This window comes from Cladophialophora bantiana (genome assembly GCF_000835475.1).
Source record: "Cladophialophora bantiana CBS 173.52 unplaced genomic scaffold supercont1.17, whole genome shotgun sequence".
In the NCBI taxonomy this organism is placed as follows: domain Eukaryota; kingdom Fungi; phylum Ascomycota; class Eurotiomycetes; order Chaetothyriales; family Herpotrichiellaceae; genus Cladophialophora; species Cladophialophora bantiana.
In genome coordinates, this window is record NW_015971591.1 from 427,685 (window position 1) to 454,352 (window position 26,668).

Here is a 26,668-nt window from a genome sequence, read left to right on the forward strand (position 1 = left end):
ATTCGCTAAATAATTGCAAATGGCTTCGTCCAAGGCTGCGTTGAAGGCGGTCAAGGCTTCTTTGGACGCCAGTCAGTTCGCTAAAGCCGCTGAGCAAGCCGAAGATTTGCTGAAACAAGATGACAAGAACCACACCGCCTTCCTCTTCCTCGGATTCGCAAGAGAGAAGCTTGGAGATGTAGAAGCTGCGGAAAACGCCTTGCGCAAAGCTGCCGCCGTCAAGCCCGATGATGTCCAAGCCTACAAGGGGTTAGTGAATCTGTATGAGAAGCAAGCGAAGGCCAAATTGGACCAATATCATGATACGGTCTTCAAGTTGGCAGAGATATATGCTCAAAAAGACGACAAAGCGCAGTGCCAGAACGTTATCGACAAATACGAGCTGTTTGCAAAGAAGCATGGCAGCCGATCACAATACCGACGGGCTCTCGAGCTCATTCTACCGACCTCAACCCTCTACCCGACTCTTGAAGGCCGTGTGTTACAACCGAGTTTGGCTTACCAGCGCATTCTGGAGTCGGCAGAAGCCGAAGAGAAGGAGTGGATCAACACGCAGATCGGAGAAAGAAGAACACGTCTCGGGGCAAAGATTGACCAGGTGACTCGACAAGTTAAATTCGAGGCAATAAGCAAATTCCAAGTCGAGGAAAAGTACGCCGCTCTCATTGACTGGACAAGGGATGATGATGCTCGTCATGATCTCGAGCAGAAATTGTTCCAGCGTATGTTCGATAATTTACTCGTCTTGCCGCAGGAGTCCAAGCCAGACCAGCGGGACAGGGTTTTGAATATGGCGAACGGCATGGTCATCATCAAACACCCTTTTCTCTTAGCTTGGAAAGTCGCCCTCGAGTGGGTTGATGCCGAAGACCTGCAAGAATGGGACGTTAACATCTTTCGCGATTACATCGGCTATTTTCAAGATGACGGCTTGAGCAAGGTCCTCCGTGGCTTTCTCGACAGTGACGCCTCGCCATTTCCGCAGCTACCAGTTGAAGAGAAGGAGGGGGAAGAGACGCCCCAGAGGCTGAGCGAAGCAGACCAGCTCATCCTAATGAATGAAGGCCTTGAACGTTGTCCAGAGTCTCTGCTTGGCCATCGAATCATGGCATATGTCTACCTCCGCTTAAAAGAGTGGGAGAGCACTGTGGATATTGCACGAAAGGCTCAGAAACTGCACTTAGATGCCCAACGACGTTATGCTATAGACCTCCAAAACAGTCTCGACGGCGTCAATCTCATCCTCGCAAATGCTTTGATCACATTTCAGTCACCACGACATCATCCCGAAGCCAAAGCATTGTTTGAAGACATTCTGCGGCGGAAGCCCAAGCTCACTGCTGCTTTGCTAGGTGCCGGATTGATATACGAGGACGACGAAGATTATGCGGAGGCAGTCAAGTTCTTCCACCAAGCAGCTGAACGCGATCCAGATAATACCAGGATCAAGATCGAGCTTGCATGGTGCCGGGCTCACAGCGGCCAACTTCATGAAGGGCTGGAAGGGCTCCAGCAGGCGTTATCAGCTATTGAATCGGAAAGGCAACAGGACTTGACCATGAAATCAGTCACGCTCTACCGAATCGCGTACTGTTACTGGCACATCGACACTTCCGCAGCTGCGCGGAAGGACAAGTCTGGGCCCTATCAATTTCTCATCGCCTCCATCAAGGCCGACCCCAATTACGCACCCGCATATACTCTCTTGGGCATCTACTTCCAAGACTACGGCAAAAGCAAAACGCGAGCCCGCGTTGCCTTGCAAAAGGCATTTGAACTCTCCACCTCGGAACTCGAAGCCGCCCACCGACTTGCAAAGACCTTTGCCGATAATGCAGAATGGGATCTTGTGGAACTGGTCGCTCAACGTGTTGCCACGTCAGGAAAAGCCAGGCCAGCTCCAGGTTCAAAGAAGAAAGCTCACAGTTGGCCATTCACAGCATTGGGCGTGGTGCAAATGAACAAACACCATTATCTGCAGGCGATTGTTTCTTTCCAGCATGCACTGAGGATTACACCAGATGATTACCACTCCTGGGTGGGACTCGGTGAGAGCTATCACAATGCAGGTCGGCATGTTGCTGCTACGCGGGCGTTTGCCAAAGCTGAGAGTATCGACCATGGTCTGTCGCCCGCAGAGACCTGGTTCGCAAAGTATATGCTTGCTAATGTTCAGCGAGAAATGGGGCTATTTGATGAGGCCATTGCTGCATACAGGGATATCCTTCTTCTGAAACCGAGGGAATTTGGAGTGCTTATCGCCTTGCTCCAGACGATATCTGAGAATGGTTGGGCAAAAGTTGCGCTGGGTATGTTTGGCGAGGCCACAAAACTTGCTGCCTCTGCAATTGAGTTGGCGATCCAGATCGCAGGGCAAGGGACAGATGTATTTAATTTATGGAAATCTGTTGGCGATGCTTGCTCCGTCCTTGGCCATGTCAAATTGTACACAGCCTCAGCAGACGTTCAGACGATATCCGATTTGCTGCAAATATCCCTTCAAGACGATTTCAACACTCTCGAGGAAATCGACAAAGCCAGCCTTAAATTCCTCACAGCCGCTGGCGACGACGGCCCAACAACTCCTTCGGACAAAGCTGACAAGTATCTCATGGCTGCAATCCTGGCTCAAAAACGCGCCATCCACGCCGCCTCGTCCGATCAACTCGCCCAAGCTGTTTCGTGGTACAATCTCGGCTGGGCAGAACACCGAGCTTATATTTCGGCCGGCGCATCCCTCGGATTGAAAGACAAGAAACCCCGTAGGTTCCTCAAAGCGTCAATGGCATGCTTCAAACGAGCCATCGAGCTGGAAGCTGGCAACTCCGACTTCTGGAACGCACTGGGCGTAGTGACTATGACGCTTAGCCCGAAGGTCTCGCAGCATTCGTTTGTGAGAAGTCTGCATTTGAACGAGAATAGTGCCTGGACGTGGACGAATCTTGGGGTGCTATATCTGATGAACAATGATCATCAGCTTGCCAATGAAGCTTTCACGCGGGCACAATCGGAGGATCCAGAATATGCCGAGGCGTGGATCGGTCAGGGATTGCTGGCGATGTTGTCTGGAAGCCTTAATGAGGCGAGGGGTCTATTCATGCATGCTTTCGAGATTGCTGACTCCTATGTCCTCCCTGCAAAACGCCATTATGCACTTTCAGCGTTCGACCATCTGCTCCAGGATCCTTCCCGGTCCGAGGAAGTCACTGCTTTGTTGAAGCCACTCTTTGCTATGCGACAATATCATGCCCAAGAGCCGAGTGATATGACTGCGACTCATCTAATGGCTCTCTTTGCGGAGCGAGCGGGTGACTATTCTACGAGCGTCGAAGCCTTGCAAGAAGTCTGCGACGCCGCAGAAGCCGAGTATGAAAAATCTGAATCGACTGAATATCTGGTCAGGTTCGCGCAGGCAAAAGCGGATCTAGCTCGTGCACAGCTGGGGTGCAGTGAATATGAAGAAGCAGTTTCAAACGCCGAGACTGCACTCGATCTGTCTGGTGAACCTGATGACCTTGGCCCGGAATATGCAGAAGCTCGCCGAAAATGGCGACTTTCAGCACATATCACGGCGGGTCTTGCACAGAGTCATCTGAAGCAGATTGAGAACTCGATTAAAATGTTCGAAGTGGCGCTGCAGGAATGTGATCGAGACCCAGACGTCGTTTGCATGCTGGCCCAGGTCCTGTGGGCGAAGGGTGGTACGGAGGAGAAGGAGGCGGCGAGATCCCAACTATTTGATGTGATCGAGAACCACCCAGGACATGTTCAAGCCGTCGTTTTGCTCGCCGTCACTGGACTATTAGACAACGATGAGGACGTGCTAGAAGCGGTGGAGGAAGATCTGAAAGCATTGAGGCGCGGGGATGAGATCGGAGTACTAGACAAGATCCGCGTCAGTAAAGTCCTAGCTGGCATTGTTGGGTGCCGGCCTCGAAAACCGACCGCCGATCAAGTGGATCAAGTTGCAGTGGTTGCAGATGCTCTTAATGGGATCATGCTTGCGCCAGGGCAACCGCAAGGCTGGCTTGAACTCGCACAAGCTGTCGGCAATGGGGCAGACGGCTCTTATCCCGCAGAGATGGCGGTGCTCAATGCTGAAAGACAGATTCCGCCCGGTGGGAATCTGACCACGGAGGATTTGGCAAGAGCGTACGAAGGAACGGGCAGGGCGGAGGATTTTCTTAAGGCGAAGATGCTTGCGCCGTGGAGGTTGGGGATTGCTGCTGCGGTTTCGTGAGGATATGCTCGAACTTCATATGCCTGGTTTTTAAAGGGTATGGCCCTTGCCCTGTTGGCCTAGACAACGTGAATGCCTTTTGTGAGATCCGTTTCGAGTGCTTTTCCTGTTGAGTTTCCCCTTCCTCGCTCGCACTTTCTCTAGCCGGGGGCGGTAGCATTCTCCTCCCTCACTAATGCGGTCAATCTTTGCTTTCTCTCCTCCTTCCATTTCTTATCCCAAGCCTCGATTTTCCCACCCAGCACAACACAATTATCCGGCGTCAACATGACCATTCCTCTCCTCACAACGGTGTCGGGCCTCAGAAGTAATTTGCATCCGATGAACATGCCCGGGTCTTCAGGGACGTGTCGAGCCGAAGCTGGAAGGGAAGCAGACGCAGAAGTAGAGAGCCCAATCTTCGCAATCTTCACCAGCTCGAAGGCCGGCACTTTCGTGCCACGGGCGTCTTGGAGAAGGAGTTTGTGCGGGCCAGCGCTGAGTTTCGTATTTGCGAACAAAGAATTCGTAATGGTGCCGTTTGTGCTTGCACCGGTCAGTGGTGCACTAGCACCATTGGCGCCCGCATCGCCCTCGTTGTAGTTACCCGTGCCGTCCACGGTCCGGATGACTTCTCGTCCGCGCACCTCCTCGCCCCGTTCGACCCGCTCAATGGCTTCGACTTGGCTCCACTTGCTGCTGCCCACGTCTACAACATCCAGGACTTGGGCGATCACTGTGCCTTGGAGTCGTCGTTCTTTGACATTCACGTCGATAACTCCTTCGGGGAAAGCTTCTGCCGCGTTTGTCGGAGCGATGGTCGTCGTGATGTCGCTTGCGAGAATACGGAAGTGGGCCGTGGATATAAGGGCCGGAAGCGGTGGCGGATTGGGCCCGCGCGACGTGAGGAATGTATTCAGCCATTGCGGGTTTACGGGGATACCATGGCGTGTTTGAAGGGCGGAGGCGACTTGATTGTGAAGAGGATGGCTAGCTGGCATTCTGGAGGCGGCGACTTGAAACTAGAGACCGGCTTACTGTTTCTGGGGCTTGATGATGGCCCTCTCATGAATGGCAGATGCCAGTGGGTTAGTCAGTTGCTGGGCGAGAGACGGCAAGGGCGACGCGGAATGATGTCCAATCCCCAACATGAGCGTCAAGCTTTGGTGAGCGCGGTTGCTCGTTGGGACGGTCGCTAAGACAGCAGTGACGGAGAACAGTCGTCAATTCATGATCTCTCGCTCTTACGAAATAGCCGTGTCAAAAGAGAATCGAATATTTAGAGGGGGAGATCTACGGAAGTCAACACAAGGCTGAGGAACCCAATACAACGCTAAGACGAGCAAATAGCTCTGAACTCGACCCCGATTCGGAAGAGGTAGTGCCGCCCTGAGGTCGCCCCGAAGACTTACCGTTTGCGGGGCCAAAATCCCGGGCAGCTACTCCCAGATTTCGAGAGTCGGACCGCTAGCCACAGGCTACGCCAGACTTGGCCAGACTTTCCATGTCCTTTCTTGACGACACAAAGCAATTGCCTTTGGAGGATAAACCGGATTGAAAGCAATCGCCGGCCGTTATATCTCAACATGCACTACCACCCCTCAGCTAGACCTGGGCTGCGCCTGCACACAGCCCAGTGGCTCATTCGGTGATCGTGTGCTGGCGGTATTAATATTAGTCCAGGACAATAATAACCATTCTCGAGAGCTAACCAAGAGAACGGAATTGCTATGCCAACGTCGAGATCAACCGTTCACCATATCAACAAGACCTATATATTATGATATTGTCCAGTAAAAGGTGAAACAATACGTTTTCTACTTGTTTTCCCGGCTAAAGACAATGATAACCTAGTAGGCGGGATCTTCTCCACACATATCTACTGTAGTTCCTCCTGCAACGCAGCATCTTACACATGGGGAGATCTCAAACTCACTAGGAAAGCTTTTTGCGCTACCATGGATCACACGTCTTTAGGGCTTATAGGAAGTGCTTCTTGCGTAATCCATAAAGGTTCGATGTGGTCCGTTCTAAACATCATGGGACTCTTTTTCTTAGATGGTAGACGTATCTAAGAGTACTCATTACACATATCGAATCTTCTTAGAGAAAGAAAAGCCCCTCTATGAGAATATTGAGTTCTTTACCGAGATGAGGATGGCGTAGATTGACTTTCAATTTGCGAGATCAAACAGTCAGAGGTTGTCGCTGACTAAACTTACTTTTCAATGCGGGTCGCTGAGGACTTCGCATCCAAGGGATCGGATCTACGGAGTACTGAGTCTTTTCAAGCACTTCTCTTAGACTGGGGACGAAGTGCTAAAAGTCAATTACAAGCCCAGCTACCGAGAGATATATCATCAAGCAACTATGTGGTCAATACAACGTAAGAGGAGTTTCGCCATTCTCTCACTACTCGAACCTCGGAGGACAGATCTTCACAATGACCCGTACAGGACACCTATTTAGGTACTAGATTTTCCAAATTAGATCGACGACATACCTAATCGAATGATTAACAGACTTATTTAGTATTACGCTGGTGAACACGGTCCGATGATGGAAGGAGAAGACTACGGATTCTTCATCGATGATCGATTACGGGCTGTTGGAGGCTTTATTATCGATGTCGTTGAAGAAAAAGCTCCAAGAGGTCCGAATGTTCATACTCCAAACAGTCTCAGGCGCAACCGAAATCATGGATGGCCGAAGCTGCTTCCACTGGTTGAAAGATTTGACAAATTGCGTGGTCTCAAGGAAACCCTTATAATTGAGCTACGAAAAGCTCTCGTAGGGAACCGCCCGTTGGATGGCTCTGAGATTCACGAACTCTACGAAGTATGTCCATCAGGGCAGTCAGTAAACCTAGTTACCACACCGACATACCCAGAACAGCCCCAAGTAGGTTAACATTGTTCTGAAAACACTGCGTGTATCCAATATTGGTGGTACAGTAGCTTAGGTAAGAATAACGGGACAGAACGTTCATTTTGGCTTAAATCGGTCTCTTAATAGGTTCTTCTTTATGGCAAACGCAGACTAAAGTGTTGTCGACTCGGAAATAACCTTAGGTTGTGGGAAGAGAATAGAAAACTGGCCTGCGTCCAAGGAATAGAAGGTACGACGCCTCGCTGCAACCCACATATTTCATCAATTACCTCGTGCGACGAATCCTGCATCGCAAAGGGCTGCGGAATTGCTACTGGAGGCCGGGGAGAGAAAGGAACAGGCATCCTCTGTTACAAATGCTTTATAGGGTATCAAGATAGCCTTGCGCTTCTTCCTCGCTTTCCATCGTAAAATGCCATATCAATAACACCGTCACTTCGTCAGCATCATAGGACATGGACAGAAATCACACAAAGTACAAGCAACAGCACCGAACCAACCCTCTCAAGCAAAGTACCGCCACCCAACAGTTGGCTAGCTCCGCTCTGTCCATCACCTGTAGACAACCCAAACGGCAACCCTTGATACCCAAACGTCAGATTCTGCGGAATAGTCGCATTCAGACACTGTCCATTTACAATATCAAGCCCTCTCAAGTCATCCGGCACCTTGAAGAACATATAACTCTGCTGGCTGAGGTTTTTGAAGCCCTCCGTGTTGTAAGGAAATTTATCTCCTGGGTCTGTGGCGGACGTGTTGCGTAGAAAAATGCATTGGACTTGACCTGGGTATTGAGTGGCCATTTCAGGGTAATCACGCATGACGTCAGAGTTGCTTGTATCGGCAACTAGGATAAATTTTCGATTTGGGAAGGTCTGGAAGATCCTGTCGAGCAGGTATTTTCTGATGGATAGGGTGGCGGAGACGTCGCTGAAGTTGAGCGGTCGGGTATCAAAGCTACCACCTAGATGGACACGTCAGACAACAAACAACGGACGCGGGCGAAGATTACTGACCTGGATAAGTGTCGTAGATGAATTGCATGTAATTGCGAGTGACTTGCTCCGGGGTGGTTGTGAGGTAATGAAAATGCATGTTGGGTAGGCTCACGGACCAGTTCCGATAAATGTCTGGCATGTTCATCCATGGGGTGAACGGACGGGCGAAAGAATTAAGCAATCCTTGCTTGGGCTCGTAGATCTTCGTAACGCGCAATATGTCATCAATATCGGAGATGATGGTTAGGCCTTGGTCAGAGACAAGGTACGATGTCGCATTCCCCGTGTCAGTTCCCTGGGTGTAGACATTTAATCTTTGTGGGGGAATTTCACCAGTCCCCGGAGTCAATGTAAACGAGCTGTTGTCTATTGGAACGAAAGCGTCAAAGTCGCCCTCCGGAGTGGTTGGGTTGGGAAGTGTGACGACCTGCTCTCCGCCGGCTGGGGTTACGCCACCGCCTCCTCCTGGCTGTCCATTGGTACCAAATTCGGGACCAGGTAGAATGTCCATTGTGACCGTTTGATTTCCTTGCTGAACCACGTAGATCTCTCTTGTGAGGTTGCGGGCCTGGGCCTGTTGTGAAGGAGGAAGATCCTCCACGCTCGTGCCGATGAGGAAAAAGTTGGCGAGGCGGTCCACCGTATCATTGGAAATGTTTGGTTGTTTAAAGACATTCCCATGAATTCGCAGGTTCCAACCAGAGGATGTCCAATTGCCATAACCCGGGATGTTCAATACCTGCGTAGGAGTGGCAGCCAGATCCGAGCTGCTCACTCCCACTGAGCTCATAACAGCACTGCCCGTGGGTAGATTCTGTAGATTGGGTAGCAGTCCATTCGAAACGTATGAGGGAATAGCCGTCCCCAGCTCGCTGAACACGGAGTTCACGTATGAATCCAGCTCCGACTCCAGATCACTAATGATGTTTCGCCTTGCTCCTGCGTATGATCCATATACTGCAAGTGTGCGAGTAGGCGCAGGTGTAATCAACGCTTGTTCTTCCAGAGAAACTTGGGTCGGCACCGCACTCGCTTGAAGGAGGAGGACAGAAGTCGCTAGGATGACGCGCAGAGCCATGGTTGCGGGGCCAGCACTAACCGTGATAGCTGAATTTCGTTATTAGCGATGCGAGCAATTTAGGTCCAGAAGCCTGTACGGACAGTGAGCTTTGTATAGTGAAAGTATTCTGTTCGCACGACGTATGCCCTGGCCAGCAGCACCTCCCAAAAGAATAACCGCAACAGAACAGGAGCACGCGATCGCAGACAGGCGCAGGAGGAACGAAACGAGAGACGTGCTTCTAGGAGCGTAGGATTGTTCGACGAGAAAAGAATGACAAGACTCCTGTTGGATCTGGCAGTTCGCGGAAAGAGTAGGAGGTGAAAATCAAGGAAAGGTGCCTCGAGTTGAGTCCCGCTGGTGCGAGTCGATTGGGGGGCCCTCGAGCCATTGTCGCGCATGCATATCAAGCTTGAGAAGCTCAGAATCCGGGATTAAAGAGGAGATGACGTCAATGGCCCAGGAAACCAAAAAAGGTATAGCGCACAGACTCTAATTCGATCAAGCGAAATACCAAGGAACTACTGTAGACACCCCTGCCCCCAGTTCCCTCCTCACTCACACCCACTCGACACTCCAGACATGCTTTTCACAAAACCCTCTCTCCAGATGGGTTGAAGATGGGACTGAGCCCTGTCTATCTGCCCATGGTCATGTAAATAGCATGTCAACTGGAGAAAGTCAAGCAAAACAGCGCCGGATATCGCGGAGGCCTTACCAGGATAAGTGCCCAATCCCTTCTCCTTGATGGCCCTCTCAAGTCCACCGTCCCAGCTTCCGTTCATCATTCCTGTTTGTTGATCAGTACTGAAGTTTTGTATCACGTATGGGCTGAAATGACGAGCACGCACTAGTCGGTTCTTTGGGCCAATTTCGCTGCGTTTCCAGGAGGGCATCGGAATCTGTTCTGGAATACAGGACTTAAAGCATTTCCCGACATTCCATCCAGTCCAGAATGGCCCAGTGGCGGCACCTCCACTCGCTGAACAATGCACCAGAGAAGCTCATCTCAGCATATTCTCAAGGGTGAGAGCTCCCTCATTCCACATGGAAATGCCTTGATTGCTCGCTTCCCACAAACAGAGGTCCGTGCAGCGTGGTCGATGGGGAGTCTCGTTGGAATGCAGCATTCTGGTTTTGTTGTTGTGATGTCGCGTCTCCTAGGGCGTGATCCCTCAAAAACCAACCACCGCTGCAATTCTTCTTTCACCTTTTCGTGATTGACAGTCGCTCGTTTGGGTTGGAGTTCTGCAGTCCTCCGATTTTTCTCAATCCTTTGTTCAGTCTTGTGTGCTCAGAGTACGGAAAAATAAAACGAAAGCAACAGGGTGGCCCGCCATGTGGCCATTATCGTCACTGCTTTTACCCTCCCTAGCTCTGCAATTTGCAGCAGCGAACGCGCAGGCTTTGGCCACGGTCACCTACGGACCCAGCGGTCCCTGTCCAGTGCCATCCGTCACCAGCGTTGTTGTTTTGCAAGCAGCATACTACAGTTCTTTTTTCCAGTCAGCTTCGCAGATTGTGAATCTCTTTGGCAACGGTGACACGGTTACGATTCAAAATGCTCCAACAACGTACATTACAAACACATACATCACCACGACCATCATCTCTACTGTCACGAGCGCTGTCCCTTCAACTATGTCTGCGACCCCATCTAGCACCCCCTCTAGCAGCGTGAGTGTTGGTCCGGTCACCACAAGTGCGACTTCGGCTTCATCGCCCACGACGTCCGTCTCGTTAACTCCCACGTCGGCGTCAAGCACGACTTCTTTGGGCATCTCAACAACTTCCACAACAGTATTCACTCCTATTCCTCCTCCCGTTATCACACCAACTCCACCACCGGTCCTAACTTCTACGTCGGTCGACGCGCAAGGGAACACAATCCTAGTGCCAATTACGCAGCCACCGCTCGTTCTCGGCGAGGGTCTGCCGTCTGGAACTGTAACTGACCTCCCGGCATCGTCCGCCGTCATCGTTGGTGTTGCAGTTGGTGGTGTAGGCGGGGCAAAGGTGAAAAGACAGGCTGCGGGAAGCCAGGCATCCGAACTGCTTTCGGGCGATGATGGGGGCTCTAGCGGTGCATGCGACGTTGCCGTCAGATATTATCTGCAACACGGGCAACTCACAGATGGTAACGATGTGGTCGGCCGGAACACTACCGACTCCTACGCCTTGATGACCCCTGATCCCGATCCCAACAACGTCACCACGGTGTTCTCGTTTGTTGACGGCATACTACATTGGGGTTCAACCGACCGAGGAGCTGCTACCTTCTACCGCTGCGGCGACAACAAAGTTTGGGCTGGTTTCCCGAGTCCCCCGCGGCCTGATTGCTATAATGTCACTTTGGGTGGCATTGTGGCCGCCGCTTGCCCGGTGCCGTATAGGGATCCTGACGCGACTACCTCGTCAACGAGTATTTCTTCTAGCACTGCAACTTCGACGGATGTGGCGACCACGACCTCCGAAGTGACTACAACAGCTACCATGGAGAGTCCTACGTTGACCACGACAACTGCTGAACCGACATCCTCAAGCGATCAAAGCTCGACGGAATCATCACCGACACCGTCTCCTTCCTCGAGCTCAACTCTAGTCGTCACCAGCTTCACGCCACAGACTACCCAGCCGACCATGGTCCCGACTTCGAGTTCGCCACCCGTAACTACCGCGCCCATCTCTACTGGTCCTGTGTTGTCTCCCACGATAGCGACAAGCTCTTCAAATGTGGTCCCTCCACAGTCAAGCTCGACAAGCGCAGCGCCTGCACAGTCAAGCTCGATAAGCGTAGCGCCCGTACAATCAGGCTCGACAAGTATAACCCCTGCACAGTCAAGCTCGTCGAGTATTCTCACCACACGGTCAAGCTCCCCCAGTGCTGTTCTTCCGCAATCCAGCAGCACGTCTGCTGCGCCTTCGACGACACCAGTTGGTACCACCTTTTCCCCGGCAATTTCCTCAACTGGGGCTACCAGTGGACCTGCGAGTGGATCAAGCACTACGCCCCCAGGCATTCAAAGTACAAGCCCGAGCAGCTCAGCATCGCCTTCCTCCGCCGCATCCCAGAATACGAGCAATCCAGGCTCGACGACTTCAGCAGGTATAGTTTCTTCCCCTCCTTCTTCATCCACTTTTGTCCCCAGTCCAAGCACAACATCCTTGTCCCCAAGCAGCAGCTCTATAGCAGCAATTACGTCGTCCTCAATGTTGGCAGCTGGGCCTTCCTCGTCAACAAGCGCAGCGACAACAACAGTCGCTACCCCCTCACCCACAACGACTAGTGCTGCTACCACGACTACCCCAGGCCCAAATTCTACGACCACAAGTCCCCTGGTGACCACCGCTGTGCCGACAACGGGACAAGGAACCACTCAAACTTCCATTACAGCATCCTCTAGATCTAGCAGCGTCTCCACATCCAATGCTATTGGCGGCACAACTAGTGCTAGCTCTACTCAAAATTCTGGTACGTCTTTCATTGTCTCTTCCACCAGTGCTTCTACTCCTTTTGTGCTTTCTTCTGGTCCCCCCTAGCCTCGGGTACTTCGAGCAGCGTGGCTGGTGGTACGACTGCACTATCGACAGGCGCCGCCACCACATCAAGCATGGCCTTCTCTTCGACCTCCCTTATCTTGAGTGGCACCACGTCAGATCTTGCCAGTTCATTCACTACATCCTCGGTAGCAATACCTTCGACTACAGTTTCTTCGACTTCAGCTTCGAGCACAAAGTCCGCAGGTTCTACGATACTGAGCAGTCCTTCAGGTGCTACAACATCAAGTTCTGCTGCCACCTCGATCATGTCGATTTCAACTGGTGCTAGCACAGCCACATCATCAGCACCGCCAATCTCGAGCAGCTCCACCTCAACTTCACGCAGTACTGCTGCTTCGGAGTCCAACTCGTCGACTTTGGCCCCGTCGTCGTTCAGCTCTGCAGCCTCCTCATCGTTGGGTATGTCACATCATTCCCAGGCCTCGTTTGTTTTCCGTTTTCTCCATCGAGTTCTATTCGTGCTAGCAGCTTGTCTGGAGTGATGATTGTCGGAGCTCTGTGAGGCAACTATCAAGGCCCCTCAATACCAAATCTTCTTGTGGAGGCCCCCGGAAAGCACTCCCTTGCCTTAGATCTCCACGACTAACTCTTGTGTGATTATCTATGTCTCGAGATCCGTTTTGCACCAAAACTTCGCAGGTATTTGCCAGAGTCGGTACAAAAATGATGATTTGCCGCAATCGCAGATCACACAGGTGTAAAACGTTACGAGAGGACTGTACCTTGAAGACTTGCTTCTCGCTTAATCCTTCTTCTGAGTAGTGACTAACTTCGTCTTTTGATCCAGCTTCCTCATCTTCTGCGACGACCGCAGCCTCTCTGGGAACCACCTCAACCGCTGCTGTCACCCAAGTTACCATGTCGATGTCCTCTTCTTCGCCCCCAACGCTGGGTTCAACGATCTCTCCCGGTGCAGCGACGACGAGTTCCACAGGGCTGACTTCGACAACGTTAACAGGGCCGAGTACGACGACGAGTTCCTCCGCCTCTCCATCAAGCGCAAGCTCAGGAGGTCAGACGTCAAGCTCCGCCAGCGCGAGCTCCACGGGTACCTCGGGCTCATCAGTACTTAGTTCAGTCAGTACCGGCTCGCCGACTAGTTCGAGTTTAGCTAGCACCACAACCTCGAGTGCTAGCTCGGGGCCGACTACCATCATTAATAGCTCATCGACAAGCTCTTCCGTAGCGAGCTCAACCACGAGCTCAGCGGTTTCTCCTAGCACAAGCTCGACAGGCCCTAGTACTTCCACAGTCTCAAGCACAGTGGCCACGACTTCGCCCGGTTCCAGCTCGACGATTTCCACCTCTGCCGCAGGGACATCCACTGTAGTAACCACTAGCACTGCCTCGAGTTCTACAACAAGCTCGACGGGGCCAACGGTATCCACTACGTCGGCTGCACCGACGAGCACGACGGTCTCTAGTGCCTCCACGGCAAGCCCAGCGGCGTCTACTACTCTCTCCTCTTCGAACGGTGCTGTTACGAGCTCGACAGGCTCATACGCTACCACCGTCACCACACCAGTTGCCGCAACAAGTTCAACAGGCAGCAGCGTCGCCGGCTCGACCGCCTCAAGTTCGACAGTGTCAAGCGCCTCGACGACGAGCTCAACGGGACAAATTAGTACTACCACTCCTTCTTTTATAACTACCACTGTCTCTAGTGCATCGTCAGTTGCCACCGGCACCTCAAGTTTACTGACTTCTTTTTCTGTAGGTTCCTCATCAGCGACATTCACAGCCTCTTCTACAGCTTCTCCGGCGACCACAACCACTGCTGTGCAGGCCACAACAGTCTCAACGGCAACTACTGCATCGGCAACCTCTCCGGCGACAACTTCGACTGTGGCAGTTGCATCTTCCGCCTCTCTGTCCACTATCGGCACCAGTAGCGTATACTCCCCTCCAGCAGCTCCCAACTATTCAGCCTTGGCCTCATCGGTGACAGTTGCTTCAGTGGCGGCCGGAGTCACGGGAACCTTGTGCTCAGGGGCCAACGTCAGCCCTGGAGTAGCTAGTCAGCCATTGCCCGTGGCCACAGGCGCTTACAATTATCAGAAGGTGGCGATAGCCGACTCCCCAAATGCGGTCTACGAGATTGAATGCTGGATGAGCTCTGGATCCACCGGTGGAACGGTTACCACGGCGAGCGGCCAGTATTACTCTCTCGAGAGCTGTATCAGCGCCTGTAACGCAGCTGGAACGGCCACTTGTCTTGTAGCCTACTGGGCTTCGCAGATCAGAACATGTTATCTCTACAGCAGGGTCAACACCGGCGGCGTGTCTGGTTTGGCTGGCGGGCAATCCCCAGCCAAGATTGTGGGTAGCGGTGTCCGGACTGCACGGCTCCTCACCGGCCAGCCGGTTCCAAATGTGGTCGACGCAACCTATCTTCTTGCTCCCGGCGCCGATCTAGGTCTCTGCAACAATAACAATTATCAGTTGGCCTTCGTTGGCGTGTATTACAATGGCTTAACTGGTACGGGCCCGGCCACGATCAACAACAATCGAGACAACATCTGGTATGTGTCTTGCGGTTCCTCATTCCAGAACTCGCAGTCAGGAATCCAGTTTACCCCAGTCTATTCTGTCGGCACCCCCATCTTTGGCTTCACCTCAGCCCCGGCCACGGCGGACGACTGTGCAAGAGTCTGTCAGTCCTACCACAGTGCCTTCCTTGTGTCCGGCGGCCAGGATTGCCAGCTCTGGCAGTTCGTGCCTACAGCAAGTACCCAATGTCAACTATATCCTTCGTATGCCGGGGTTGCCAATGGGGCAAGCCCGGGGACCCTGAAGGATGGAAACAACAACAACATCTTCGCTGCTGGCCTCCTCCGGGGTAATTCTGCGACGGAATTCTCTTCACAGGCACAATATAAAAAGCGATCTTTACCTGCCGGGATGGAGTATCCCCGCCGTCATGCCAGGGATTCTCTTATCGATGACGGAAGTGTTCCAAATATTGTCCTGAAATTTGACCAGGGGACTGGCAACTGGACCGAATCATGGTGATGGGGCCCCGAGAGGAACCACTCCGTACTGATAACCAAACGTTGTGGGAGGGGAGGAAAAGAAGGTGTATGTTGGCCTTTTTGGGGCATTCTTATGAGGAATCGAACTACTTTTCGTTCTGGGGGTTTTTCTGTGAGTGTTCGGGCTGAATGTAATCCATCCCTTGGACCTTGATAGGACATGCTCGTTCTAATACATTTTCTGATTTGACTGCAGAATAGGACTAGTTGTGTTCGCTTAAAGAGAGTCACCAAGTCGAACTGCCCCGCCTATCCGAGTAAAAGGGGCCTTGAACACGTCAGGCTGACCGCAAGGCTGCTCCCGGCAACCCCTGTTCAACCCCGTCTTTCTTCTTGTACTTAGTACCTCGTAAACGCGCGGCCCATTTAACCGAGATGCGAAATTTCCCCTCGTATCCGTGATCGTATTCAAGCTTCTCCTGACTGGTCGCGGTGGGGAACTCTACCGAATATGCATGCATTTTCCTGTCGCGCTTTCAACTTTCTAGGCAGCCGTGAATTCTGCCTTTCCACAATTTCTCAACGTCTCCTCTTCTTTCTGTCATGGATGTTCTCGAGGACCCATAACTATAAGCAGGACTGGAGGGTCAAGGTCGGCCTTTTTTGCTGCACTAACTTCTTAGGCAGCTGCAAACCACGACTTTCCAACTGGGTCAACCAGCTAGATCCATTCTGCCACACATGGATCACAGTCGTCGCATCCATGGTTCTGTTTGATGCGGCAAGTAATCTGCCATGGCGCCTTGAGAACCTTGATTGTTGGGCTATGAGGACATCGAGTCCTATTTCTTCCAACCTCCAGGGTAATATATCGAACTGCAAACCGTTAAAGAATCACTGTCGCCAGAGCTTGAGGAGAAGCGCCTCTTACCAATACAGTCATACTTCGCAATGAGCGCCGTCGAGGAGAGGGCGTCTGTCGCCGACGCCAAAGTCGCCAGCCCCGAAGTTGTCGAAGAAATGGCTGTCCCTGTCAAAGAGAAAGAAAAAGAAAAAGAAAAAGAGGAACCCGAGAAGACAGCCACGCCTCCTCTCTCGAACTACTGGGTGCGTCAATCCACTCCTTCTAATTTCTGCAGTCTGCTGACACTACATAGCGCATACTGTCCTTTCGTTCGAGGAGAGACGGATTCGCCCTTCTAGTCAGTACTCTGTGCGCTATTGGATCTGGCACGGTGGGCTTGTCTTGAGTGAGTTCAGCTCTCGATACTGACCGACGGCCAGGCACTTCCACTTATGAACATCGTTTTTGGGAATCTTGTTAAAGATTTCAATGACTACTTCCTGCCAAACTCCACCGTGACCGAAAGCAGGTTCAAATCAGCTGTCAGCCAGAATTCGTACGCGCTGGGGGTCGGTTGTCTGAGGCGAAGCATGAGCTGACTTTGGCAGGCTATACCTGGTCTATTTATTCATCGGCAGGTTTATCCTGACCTACATCTCGACGGTGAGCTCTTCGACAGGACGACCACTGTATCCTGTCGTTGAGGGACATTACTGACCGTGATAGTTCTGTTTTCGCGTAACTGGACTACGAATTTCTGCCAGGTTGCGACTAAGCTACCTCCAGTCACTCTTCGCTCAGCCCATCAAGAAGCTCGACGAAGTATCCGCCGGCACTGTCGCCAACACTATCACGGCTTCGTCCAACATCATCCAGATCAGCATTTCCGACAAGCTCCATTCGTTGTTCATGGCCGTCACCTTGATCATCACCGCCTATATCATTGCTTTTCGCTACTCGGCGCTTCTCACCCTTGTATCAAGCTCCTCTATGCTTTTCGTCGTCATCGTATACAGCATAACTACGCCTTTCTTAATTAAAAGGATGGCCCAGGTCGAGAAGTCGAACGCAAAAGCTGCTTCAATAGCAGGGGAAATCTTCAGTTCGATCCGCGCCGTCTTCTCCCTGGGAGCTGAGAAGAGCCTGACAAGGAAGTACTTTACAGCCGTCGAAGAGTCGCAAAGGCAAGGACTCGCCATGTCCATTCTGTACGGTGTTCAAGTAGCGCCGGGGTTTTTTGCCATGTACTCGAGCTTTGCACTGTCTTTTTGGTTCGGACTCAAGCAATATCGGGAAGGGCATATTGCTAGCATCGGTACAGTCGTCACGTAAGTCATCCATCCAAAGCTGGACACAACGTCACTGAACCTATTAACAGGGTTTTCTTCTCGGTCATGATCGTCATGGCTCTTTTGGGAGTCCTTACCACCCCGATCATTGCCATTACGAAAGCCATCAGCGCTTCGACTGAGTTCTTTTCAATGATCGATGGTCCAAGAGTCTCGTACGAAGGTGCCTCCGAACCCGACGTGTCGTCGCATGATGATATCGAATTCGACAATGTGGACTTTGCCTACCCCAGTCGGCCCGACGTTCAGGTCTTGAAAGGTTTCAATGCTCGATTTAGGAAAGGTCAAACGACTGCTCTAGTAGGCCCTTCAGGATCGGGCAAGAGCACTATTGTAGCGTTGCTGGAGCGTTGGTATGAACTGGATAGGGATGATATCGACAAGGACGAGGCCACATCTACCACAGAGCAACCTGACGGTGACCAGCAGCGATCACCCCGAAACCAGGGCATGGTGTCAATCGGTGGCCATGACATCAGAGACACCAGTCTGAAGTGGTGGCGGTCTCAAATAGGCCTTGTCCAACAAGAACCATTCTTGTTCAATGATACCATCTTCAAGAATGTTGCATTCGGACTGAATGGGACCGTGTGGGAAAAGGACGATGATGCGACAAAGCAGCAAAGAGTCGAGAAGGCCTGCCAAGAAGCCTTTGCCGATGAGTTCATCCGACAACTTCCAGATGTGAGCAACATTGTTCATGGCATTGGTGATGACTGACGCGAATAGGGATATAAAACAAGAGTTGGAGAGAGCGGGATAAAACTGAGTGGCGGTCAACGGCAGCGGCTTGCGATCGCACGCAGTATCATTCGTGAGCCTTCCATTCTGATCCTGGATGAAGCCACTAGTTCGATCGACGTTCGAGGAGAAAGGATTGTGCAGAAAGCCCTGGACCAGGTGTCCAAAAATCGGACGACTGTTGTGATTGCCCACCGGCTTTCCACAATTCGCAAGGCCGACAATATTGTTGTTATGCGTGACGGTCGAAAGATGGAAGAGGGCGACCATGATACCCTGCTCTCGATCCCCGACGGGATTTACGCGGGCCTCGTACACGCACAGCAACTGGAAGCTGAGACAGCCCCTCCGAGGAACGACAACATCGAGGCATCTGATCTGGAACCTCTCGAGAGGGGGGACACGACCGTCTCCGCAGATCAACACGATGAGAGCACCACGAAATACAAGGATCGCGGATTCTTCATGTCCGTTGGCCGGATTCTTTATGAACAGCAAAATTATTGGATTTTTTACGTTTTGATCATTATTGCAGCAATGGGAGCAGGATGTGAGTCTCCGACATTCCGTACGGATGACCGGTAAGCTAACGTGGAGTAAACAGCTGCCTTCTCGCTTCAAAGTTGGATCTTTGCTCAGCTGATCGAAGTTTTCACCTTTACGGGTCAAAAGTTGAAGGAAAGAGGGGACTTTTGGTCCCTGATGTTCTTCATACTCGCACTGGGTATGGCAGTGTCATACTTTCTCCTCGGATTCTTCTCCAATCATCTCTCCGTGGTAAGTCAGAGGGAACAACTTGCTGCAGAGCATTACCGATTGGGTTCTAATGAAAACAGCTCGTGTCGTCCGTGTATCGGCGCGAACACTTTCAGAATCTCCTTCGAAATCCCGTCTCATACTTCGACACTGAAGGCAACTCCTCTGGTTCATTGATGGCCCGTTTGGCCACGGACTTCAAACTCCTCAGCGAACTGCTCGGCTTGAACGGCGTCTTCCCCTTGATCTCTTTCTTCAACATGACTGGGTGCATTATTATATCCTTCTACTTCGGCTGGAAGTTGACCTTGGTGACCTTTTTCTCCGCCATGCCGGTCGTCATTGTTGCCGCTTTTGTCCGCATCAAATACGAGGTCCAGTTCGAAGAGTGGAATGCGAAGGTTTTCGCCCACAGCTCGCAATTTGCGACGGAAGCGGTCGGTGCCTTTCGAACCGTCACGTCGTTGACCATGGAAGACTCGATTCTCCAAAAATACTCGGATCTCCTGCACGAGCAGATTCGAGATGCAACAAGACGAGCGACACATGGCTGTGTTGTATTTGCCCTCTCGGACAGTGTCGAACTCTGTGCCATGGCATTGACGTTCTGGTGAGCTCTTGTTTTTGCAAGGTGGTCCTGATCAAGCGCCGTTAGCTGACAAAACGTTCTTCCAGGTACGGGGGACAGCTTCTGGCGACCCGCGAATACAACATCATCCAATTCTTTCTCATCTACAGCGCAATCGTGCAAGGCTCGCAAGGGGCTGGCCAATTCTTGAGTCTCTCGCCAAACATTGCTCAAGCCACCGCGGCAGCCAATCGCATTCTGGGTTCACGCTCCGTCGGTGATGAAGGCGCAAAGCTGAATGGCGTGGGTGCACCGCTGCCACCCACTGAAAAGAAAGCAGGCGCCAGGATCGAGTTCAAGGACGTCGTCTTCAAATATCCCACGCGAGATACCCCCATCTACCGCAACCTCAACCTATCGGTCGAAAATGGCCAGTTCGTAGCCTTTGTCGGTCCTTCGGGATGCGGCAAGACCACGGTGATCTCGCTGCTCGAGCGATTCTACGACCCCGTCTCTGGAACCATCACCTTCAACGACCAAAACCTGAAAGACATCGAAATGCCGTCCTATCGCCGTGCCCTGTCGCTTGTCGCTCAGGAACCTAAACTCTTCGATGGCACCATTCGCGAGAACTTGATCCTGGGCCTCGATGACGAAGATGTCGCGGAAGAAGACATGGTGCAAGCCTGCAAAGACGCCGAAATCCACGACTTCATCATCTCCCTGCCGGACGGATACGGCACACCACTGGGGATTAACACACAGACGTCTCTCAGTGGCGGTCAGAAGCAGCGCTTGTGTCTCGCCCGCGCCCTGCTGCGCAACCCGTCCCTTCTGCTCCTCGACGAAGCCACCTCGAGTCTTGATTCACAATCTGAGAAGCTCGTGCAGGGCGCCATCGAGCGCCTGGTGGGCCAGAGGAGCATGACTGTGATCGCGGTGGCGCATCGACTGGCGACCATTCAAAAAGCCGATACCATCTTTGTGTTCGGCGAGAGCGAGGCGGGCAGGGGATCGCGGATCCTGGAAAGAGGCACACATAAGGAGTTGTTGAGCAGACGGGGGGCGTATTGGCAGATGGTATGTAAGAGCCTACAGCTTTGTTCTGTTTCCCTATTTTCTCTTTTCCCCCGCCTGGATCTGGATGCAAGTTGTCCTGCTGAGGCTAACACCCGTCTGTTGCAGTGCCAGGAACAGGCGCTGGATCGGTGACCAAGGAACTGAAGTGGGGGTTTCTTGATGGTGCATTGTGCATGCCATCAGCACGAGGTACCTGCCTCGCTCCGTGCTTCCGGCGCTGGACAAGCGAGCGGGGATTTCCTTTCTCCTCCCCTCCCGTCACCGAACCAACACAACATATCCCAACTCGCCTCGGCTGTATCCCCAGCATTCACATTGGTACGGAGCATTTGTTGGTTAGGGGCTTGGTTGCTCCTCTCCTCATCCAGGCATGTTTGCATGCCCATACCGCGTTTATTTTTATTTAATTTCTTCAATTTTTTTGCGGGGTATGAGTGCATGAGTGGGTAGGTGAGTGGGTAGGCGGACCCGTCGAAATTCTCCTGCCTGTCCCCTTCCCAAACGCTTGTTATTATTATCGTTTGTTTATTCTTTCTAGAGAACTTGACAGAAGAAGATGCGAGACAGATGAGTGCGCCGACAGGCAGACGCACATACGGACATACCGAGGCCTATAAATACATATATGGACATGCCGATGTACACGAGGACAACACAGCCGGAGCGAGGACAACCCGGCGAAAATGGAATGAAGTGAGACACGAAGAGACGGGACGAGCCATGTAACTATCAGCCAATTCCCTCCACTTACATACACAGACAGACAGAGACAGCCACAATGATTTCGCCATCACCACCTACTAGCCAACTTGTCAGCTCGCTTAATACTGTAGAGGTACGGAGGAAGACTATACACCGTCCAGCGTCGGTGGAGTCTGGTATAGTCGTCTCGTTCTATAGTGTCTCTATACTATCCACTGTGTAGCTGGCCAACTATTCCCTCCTGGATGCATAAGATCTATCAACACCGGATCTAATATGTTGGCTTAACGCTTTCTCCCGGGTTCACTCCCTCATTTCACCTGTCTTCCATCCACCATTGAGAAGTGCCCGTCACGGGTCTCATGGTCTGATATAGGGGTAGGTCCTCGTCGCACCGTCCCTCCTCTCTGAGCTATTCGTCGTTCTCGCAGTCTTGCTCGCTGACCGTCTGTCTCCAGTCTGTCTGTCGGTCGATCTGACCAGACATTGACGAATTCTGCTCCTCCTGCTCCTCGTTCTCATTCTCCTTCCGCGAAATCGCCTGTCCGGTCTAGCAGCCGACCAGCGAGTGCGCACGTGCTTGCTGCAAACGGCTGACCACACCACTGAGATGCAGACGGTGTGTTCGCACAGCGTGGGAGAAGAGAGGATCGCACATCCTCCGACCCCCACGCCTGGCTCACGGAAGGAAGGTGAAAGTGGTGGGGGTGGGGGTCTCGATTACTATGCAATTCCGACTCGCGTGTCTGGACGGAGAATCCCTTCTCTTCTTTTATGGCACATAGGTAGGCGCGATATGCTAGGAGTGGCGTCGCAGGAGGGTTGGATTGACGATGGAAAATCCCCGGACCGATACTACTAGCTCCTGTGGTCAGCGGCCAAGTCCTAGTGTCCGGACTGAAGTGTTCCTGCAGATGCTTATCGCAAGGCCCTTTGTTTCCCAGTGCGTGGGATGCAAAGTGTGGTCAGATTTTGCCCTGCGAGTTGTTTCAAGCGCCGTCGAGGAGGTTGACTGATCATTGCCTGCGACTCGCCGCCAAGCAGATGGGCTAGATCTCTTCAAGTGGGAAAAGGTTTTGCCTGAAAGTTTGTGGGCGCTCGAGCACCTAAGCACAGCCGGGGGCTGGATGGGAGGCTGAAATGCAGCCTTGCGACAACTCATCCCTAGCATCACTATCGATGGATATCCCTTTTCGTTCCGCTTAGGCACACCCCGTGGAGAGGAACGGTTGAGACGCTGGAATACCGTCGCGTAAGTGAAGCCGAGAGTTGCTCCGAAGACGGTCCGAGAATATCGCCGGGCCAATTGACTGTCTGCCCGAAATGACGACGGCTTCTCATGTTGAGGTAGAGGGTATGTCTTCAGCGTGTCACATCTGAATGCCGTGTTCAAGCGTTGGAAGTGTCCGTTGGGGAGCACACAGTCCAAGACAACAAGGCGGTCTAGTTTGTCGCTTCAAATCATCGAAAGTACGCGGGTGGCGGCGTCCTCGTTGAAGTGCGCTGGCCTTGCGGCCGCTGTACCGCACTCATACCTAGAGGGGCGAGCAAATCGCTCAGGTCATCTTCCTCGTCAGACTCCCGGCCCGAAGGAACCTCAGAGACGTCCACGACGACCTGATTCTTCGCTGCGTCGTCCGCCTTCGACCCGTAAGCCACGATCGAGAGTGGAATGCCGGTGTGCAGGGAGTACTTGGGCGCTCCCTGGCCGCCGTGGAACGTCAGAGAGAGGTCTAGACTGTACGTTCTTGACAGATATTTCCAGTTCAGCGATGGCTGAGAGACGGCATCCGGCACCGGCATGTCCAGTTGAGATGTTGCAACATACGGATCAACGGCGTTCGTCCTGACATTCTGGGCTCGTTGGTCATCGTACTGCGGGAGCGGTCGAAATAGAATGGTAGTTTTCTGCGTTGACGCGGTGGTCGTTTTATAGACTGCTTCGCCCGCCCTCAGTCTCCCCGTAGATGGGTGACCCGGGGTGACTGAGAAGCGCGTGTTCACTTCCCACTTGGCCTCGACAGAACATTTCAGCGATTGACGGGAATCCATGGGAAAGCTTTCAGAGGCGCCCATGGCCACGGCCAGAGGCAGGCTGATGTGGCGCTTGCCGGTCTTTTGGTCATGTTGTATTGTCATGTCCCCTTCGGACAAGGTAAGCGAAAGATCAGGGCATTTCTGAAGCCGACATCGAGCGAGAATGTCAGGTTTCGCACGTATGGTCAAAGGTGTTCCTTTCCTCAACGATGCTCGCAAGCATGGATACAAAGACGAGATTTGGATATGCTGGTTCAAGAAACCGACTTGCATGCCAGAAAGACGAAATATAGCCTCGATCCAGTAGGACACCTCGCACTCTCCGTGGGCGACGCGGTGGTCGCTCAGCGCCGTGCTTTGCACAATAGTAGTCGTGCCCGTGAATGCGCCCGTCAATGGAAGAGAACGAAACCTGCTATCGGTGGTAGATATGGTGGTGGGCAATTCGAAGTAAAAGTCCAGATGGCGGCCTTTTTGCGTGTCCTCTTGGCTGATGCAGGTGCATTGTCTGAAATCTGATACCGCCTTGACATCGGTCAAGGTAATGATGTCCTCGAGGGCATTCCTGTAGCCCACGGAAGATGTAATCACCCCTGGCATTAGGTAAGACTTCAGGCACAGAACAGTCTTGTCATCTCGACCCTACCTCTAAGACACAATTGCACCGTGTCGAATGCATGACGCCTTATGGAGTCCTCGAGAACACTGAGTCTGCCGTTGATTCGAAAAGGGCCTCTGTTGCATGCGCCGTCGACGATGATGTCGGGATTAGGAGGCGCAGCCTTGCCTGTGGTAGGCTTTCCAACCAGTAAACGAGCGTAGATCATGTTTGTCTCCAGGTCGCTGTAGAGGTCACCCTTCTGGGGAGGAAAGAGTCTAGGACTACAGACGCCCGAGGGTGACCAGCTGCCGCGACATATAACACCATTTTTGCTCCTTCCCTCTCTTTGACCTGAAGAGGGAAGGCGACCCATGAGTGCCACGGTTGGTGGGTCAGCTGCGCCATGTCTTTTGACTTCACTTTTGGGAATTCGGGCTAATCAGCATCCAGACCAGTAGAGGGGCTCAACGGGCTTATCACAGAGTTGGCTATACGGAGAGCTGAACCGAATCCCGAAGCGCCATGTGCCCTGCAGCTGGGATCACCGCGGCAGGGCCTAGTCAGTGAGCATTAGAAGAGTTTGCGAGACAAAGAAAACTGACATGCTTCCCAAGGCCCCTGGTCTAGGTTACGCGAGAGCCGAGGGCCTGAGCCACCCTTGTTCCTTGTGGAAGAACACTTGCAGACCTCGGATTAATTTGGTTCTCAGCCCTGAGCCCTCTTGTAGCTGGCTAGGATCAGGAAGTGTTCACCAAGGCCGTACGTACAGATTGACATCAACCTTTGCTGGCAGCACAAATGAACCAGAAATCCCCGTTCTCATTCAGCGGCAACCATTTTCCGTACCGCGTACGTGTGTCAATTGTCCCGGGGCGTAGGCGATCATTACCCGGCTTTAGAAAGACCGGCCCAGCTGGTTGGAAACCTAACCCGCCCGATGGTCTGCCTCGCCTTTCTCTTGGTCTTGGGGACCATGTTTGTGACTCCGCGGTTTGTTCTCGCCCTTGATCGTGGTCAGCAGGGCCGCGCACTTGGCCATGATTGGTAGTTCCCGTGGCTAACAAAGGAGGATTGAAAAGGAACGTGGCACCTCGGACCCTGATTCAGGAAGGAGAGAGGACATCAACTGGCCAATCTGTGAGTCCTTAGAGTCGCGGACCACTAGTTGCCAGGCGATTTTCAATGCGTGGCGGCTGCCAGAGACGAAGACAAAGGAAAAGTAAAAGTCGCCAACGGAAAATACTAGCTAGTGGGGGTTTTCAGGGCAGCGTTGGTGGCTTTGGTGGCTTCGCAAGGTGGGGGAAGACGAGAACGAAGCTTCCCGGGCAGGTCTTTACAGGCTTCGACGCTTAGATGAGCCCACGTTATTGGTCATACGAGAACTTCTTTGGTGGTGTTTGGGCTGGAGCAGCAGGGAGTGGTTATTCTTTCGCGGTTAGGCTGGTGGGCTCGCACAGAAACCTGGGGGAGGGCGGCTGGGGAGGGCCATGTGTTGGTTTTGCAGCCAGGTGGCTCGGGCTGCCAGGCTCCCTACATGGGGCCTAGATGCCCCTTCGCGTGGGTTCAGTGGCTCCTTACCTCGCACAAGCTACAGCAGGAAAACATGTCCCACTCCCACGGCAGTAGCTGCAGCTCGATGCGGTTTAGGCCTCCGACATCGCGCAGCATCCCAAGATATGCTTCGGCACCAAAGCAAATGGTCAGAAGCCCCAAGAGCCACCGTCGACTTCGTCCCTCGACAGTTTTCTAGCGTGTCCATGTCGGAATCTCACGTTGACTGTGCTGCCTTTATCGACGTTCTCGTCTCAAGTGTCAGTTCTCAAGGGCGCTTCCCGAGGTCATTCAGGTCAGTACTACCTCGGACCGGGGTATCTTGGATCATATATTGGTGTGCAGCGCTGAATTCCCCACTCGTAACAAGGCTCACGCTCGCGCACAGGAAACCAGTGCCACGGACTTGAGACGTGGTTGGTTCTCTCAAGTCTGAACAGAAAAGGCCTCTTTGCGAGGTGGCGTTATCTGCTTCTCCTCGTTCCGCCGTGCGCGTATGTCTCGACACAGGCAGATCATCCCCCCAGTTGATGACTTTATATAAACGAGGCCTGAAATGTTGCTTTTGATATCTGCAAGGCTGCCCGATGAAGGGCTGGACAGTTGGACGCCCTTTAGGCCCCACTGGACGATGCCACTGAGCGAGCGGGAGGCGATGGCATGCTCAAGTGGGACAATCCGGAAGTGCGGGCATCGCATCGACTGAATACCTGCAATCGTTCATGTTTGCTGACATCCCA

General features: G+C 52.6%; 7 protein-coding genes across 7 annotated transcripts; 4 read left to right on the forward strand and 3 right to left on the reverse strand.

The window, feature by feature from the left end:
* Positions 1-19: 19 nt before the first annotated feature.
* On the forward strand, positions 20-4,240 carry Z519_10112 (uncharacterized protein; the record flags this gene model as incomplete). The annotated part of the gene is made up of 1 exon (XM_016767830.1): positions 20-4,240. One exon carries the CDS (start codon positions 20-22, stop codon positions 4,238-4,240), a length of 4,221 nt encoding a protein of 1,406 aa, XP_016615928.1.
* Positions 4,241-4,380: 140 nt separating this feature from the next.
* Positions 4,381-5,220, reverse strand: Z519_10113 (uncharacterized protein; the record flags this gene model as incomplete). The annotated part of the gene is made up of 1 exon (XM_016767831.1): positions 4,381-5,220. One exon carries the CDS (start codon positions 5,218-5,220, stop codon positions 4,381-4,383), a length of 840 nt encoding a protein of 279 aa, XP_016615929.1.
* Positions 5,221-7,554: 2,334 nt separating this feature from the next.
* On the reverse strand, positions 7,555-9,184 carry Z519_10114 (uncharacterized protein; the record flags this gene model as incomplete). The annotated part of the gene is made up of 2 exons (XM_016767832.1): positions 7,555-8,072; positions 8,125-9,184. 2 exons carry the CDS (start codon positions 9,182-9,184, stop codon positions 7,555-7,557), a joined length of 1,578 nt encoding a protein of 525 aa, XP_016615930.1.
* Positions 9,185-10,504: 1,320 nt separating this feature from the next.
* On the forward strand, positions 10,505-13,209 carry Z519_10115 (uncharacterized protein; the record flags this gene model as incomplete). The annotated part of the gene is made up of 2 exons (XM_016767833.1): positions 10,505-12,638; positions 12,707-13,209. 2 exons carry the CDS (start codon positions 10,505-10,507, stop codon positions 13,207-13,209), a joined length of 2,637 nt encoding a protein of 878 aa, XP_016615931.1.
* A 376-nt stretch (positions 13,210-13,585) lies between these two features.
* Positions 13,586-15,739, forward strand: Z519_10116 (uncharacterized protein; the record flags this gene model as incomplete). The annotated part of the gene is made up of 1 exon (XM_016767834.1): positions 13,586-15,739. One exon carries the CDS (start codon positions 13,586-13,588, stop codon positions 15,737-15,739), a length of 2,154 nt encoding a protein of 717 aa, XP_016615932.1.
* A 911-nt stretch (positions 15,740-16,650) lies between these two features.
* Z519_10117 (uncharacterized protein) lies at positions 16,651-21,169 on the forward strand (the record flags this gene model as incomplete). The annotated part of the gene is made up of 11 exons (XM_016767835.1): positions 16,651-16,806; positions 16,857-16,934; positions 16,984-17,099; positions 17,152-17,206; positions 17,270-17,871; positions 17,922-18,576; positions 18,622-19,183; positions 19,238-19,410; positions 19,470-19,999; positions 20,065-21,037; positions 21,143-21,169. The coding sequence occupies 11 exons, from the start codon at positions 16,651-16,653 to the stop codon at positions 21,167-21,169; spliced, it is 3,927 nt and encodes a 1,308-aa protein (XP_016615933.1).
* Positions 21,170-23,200: 2,031 nt separating this feature from the next.
* Z519_10118 (uncharacterized protein) lies at positions 23,201-24,603 on the reverse strand (the record flags this gene model as incomplete). Its single annotated transcript, XM_016767836.1, has 2 exons — positions 23,201-24,369; positions 24,423-24,603. 2 exons carry the CDS (start codon positions 24,601-24,603, stop codon positions 23,201-23,203), a joined length of 1,350 nt encoding a protein of 449 aa, XP_016615934.1.
* Positions 24,604-26,668: the final 2,065 nt, after the last annotated feature.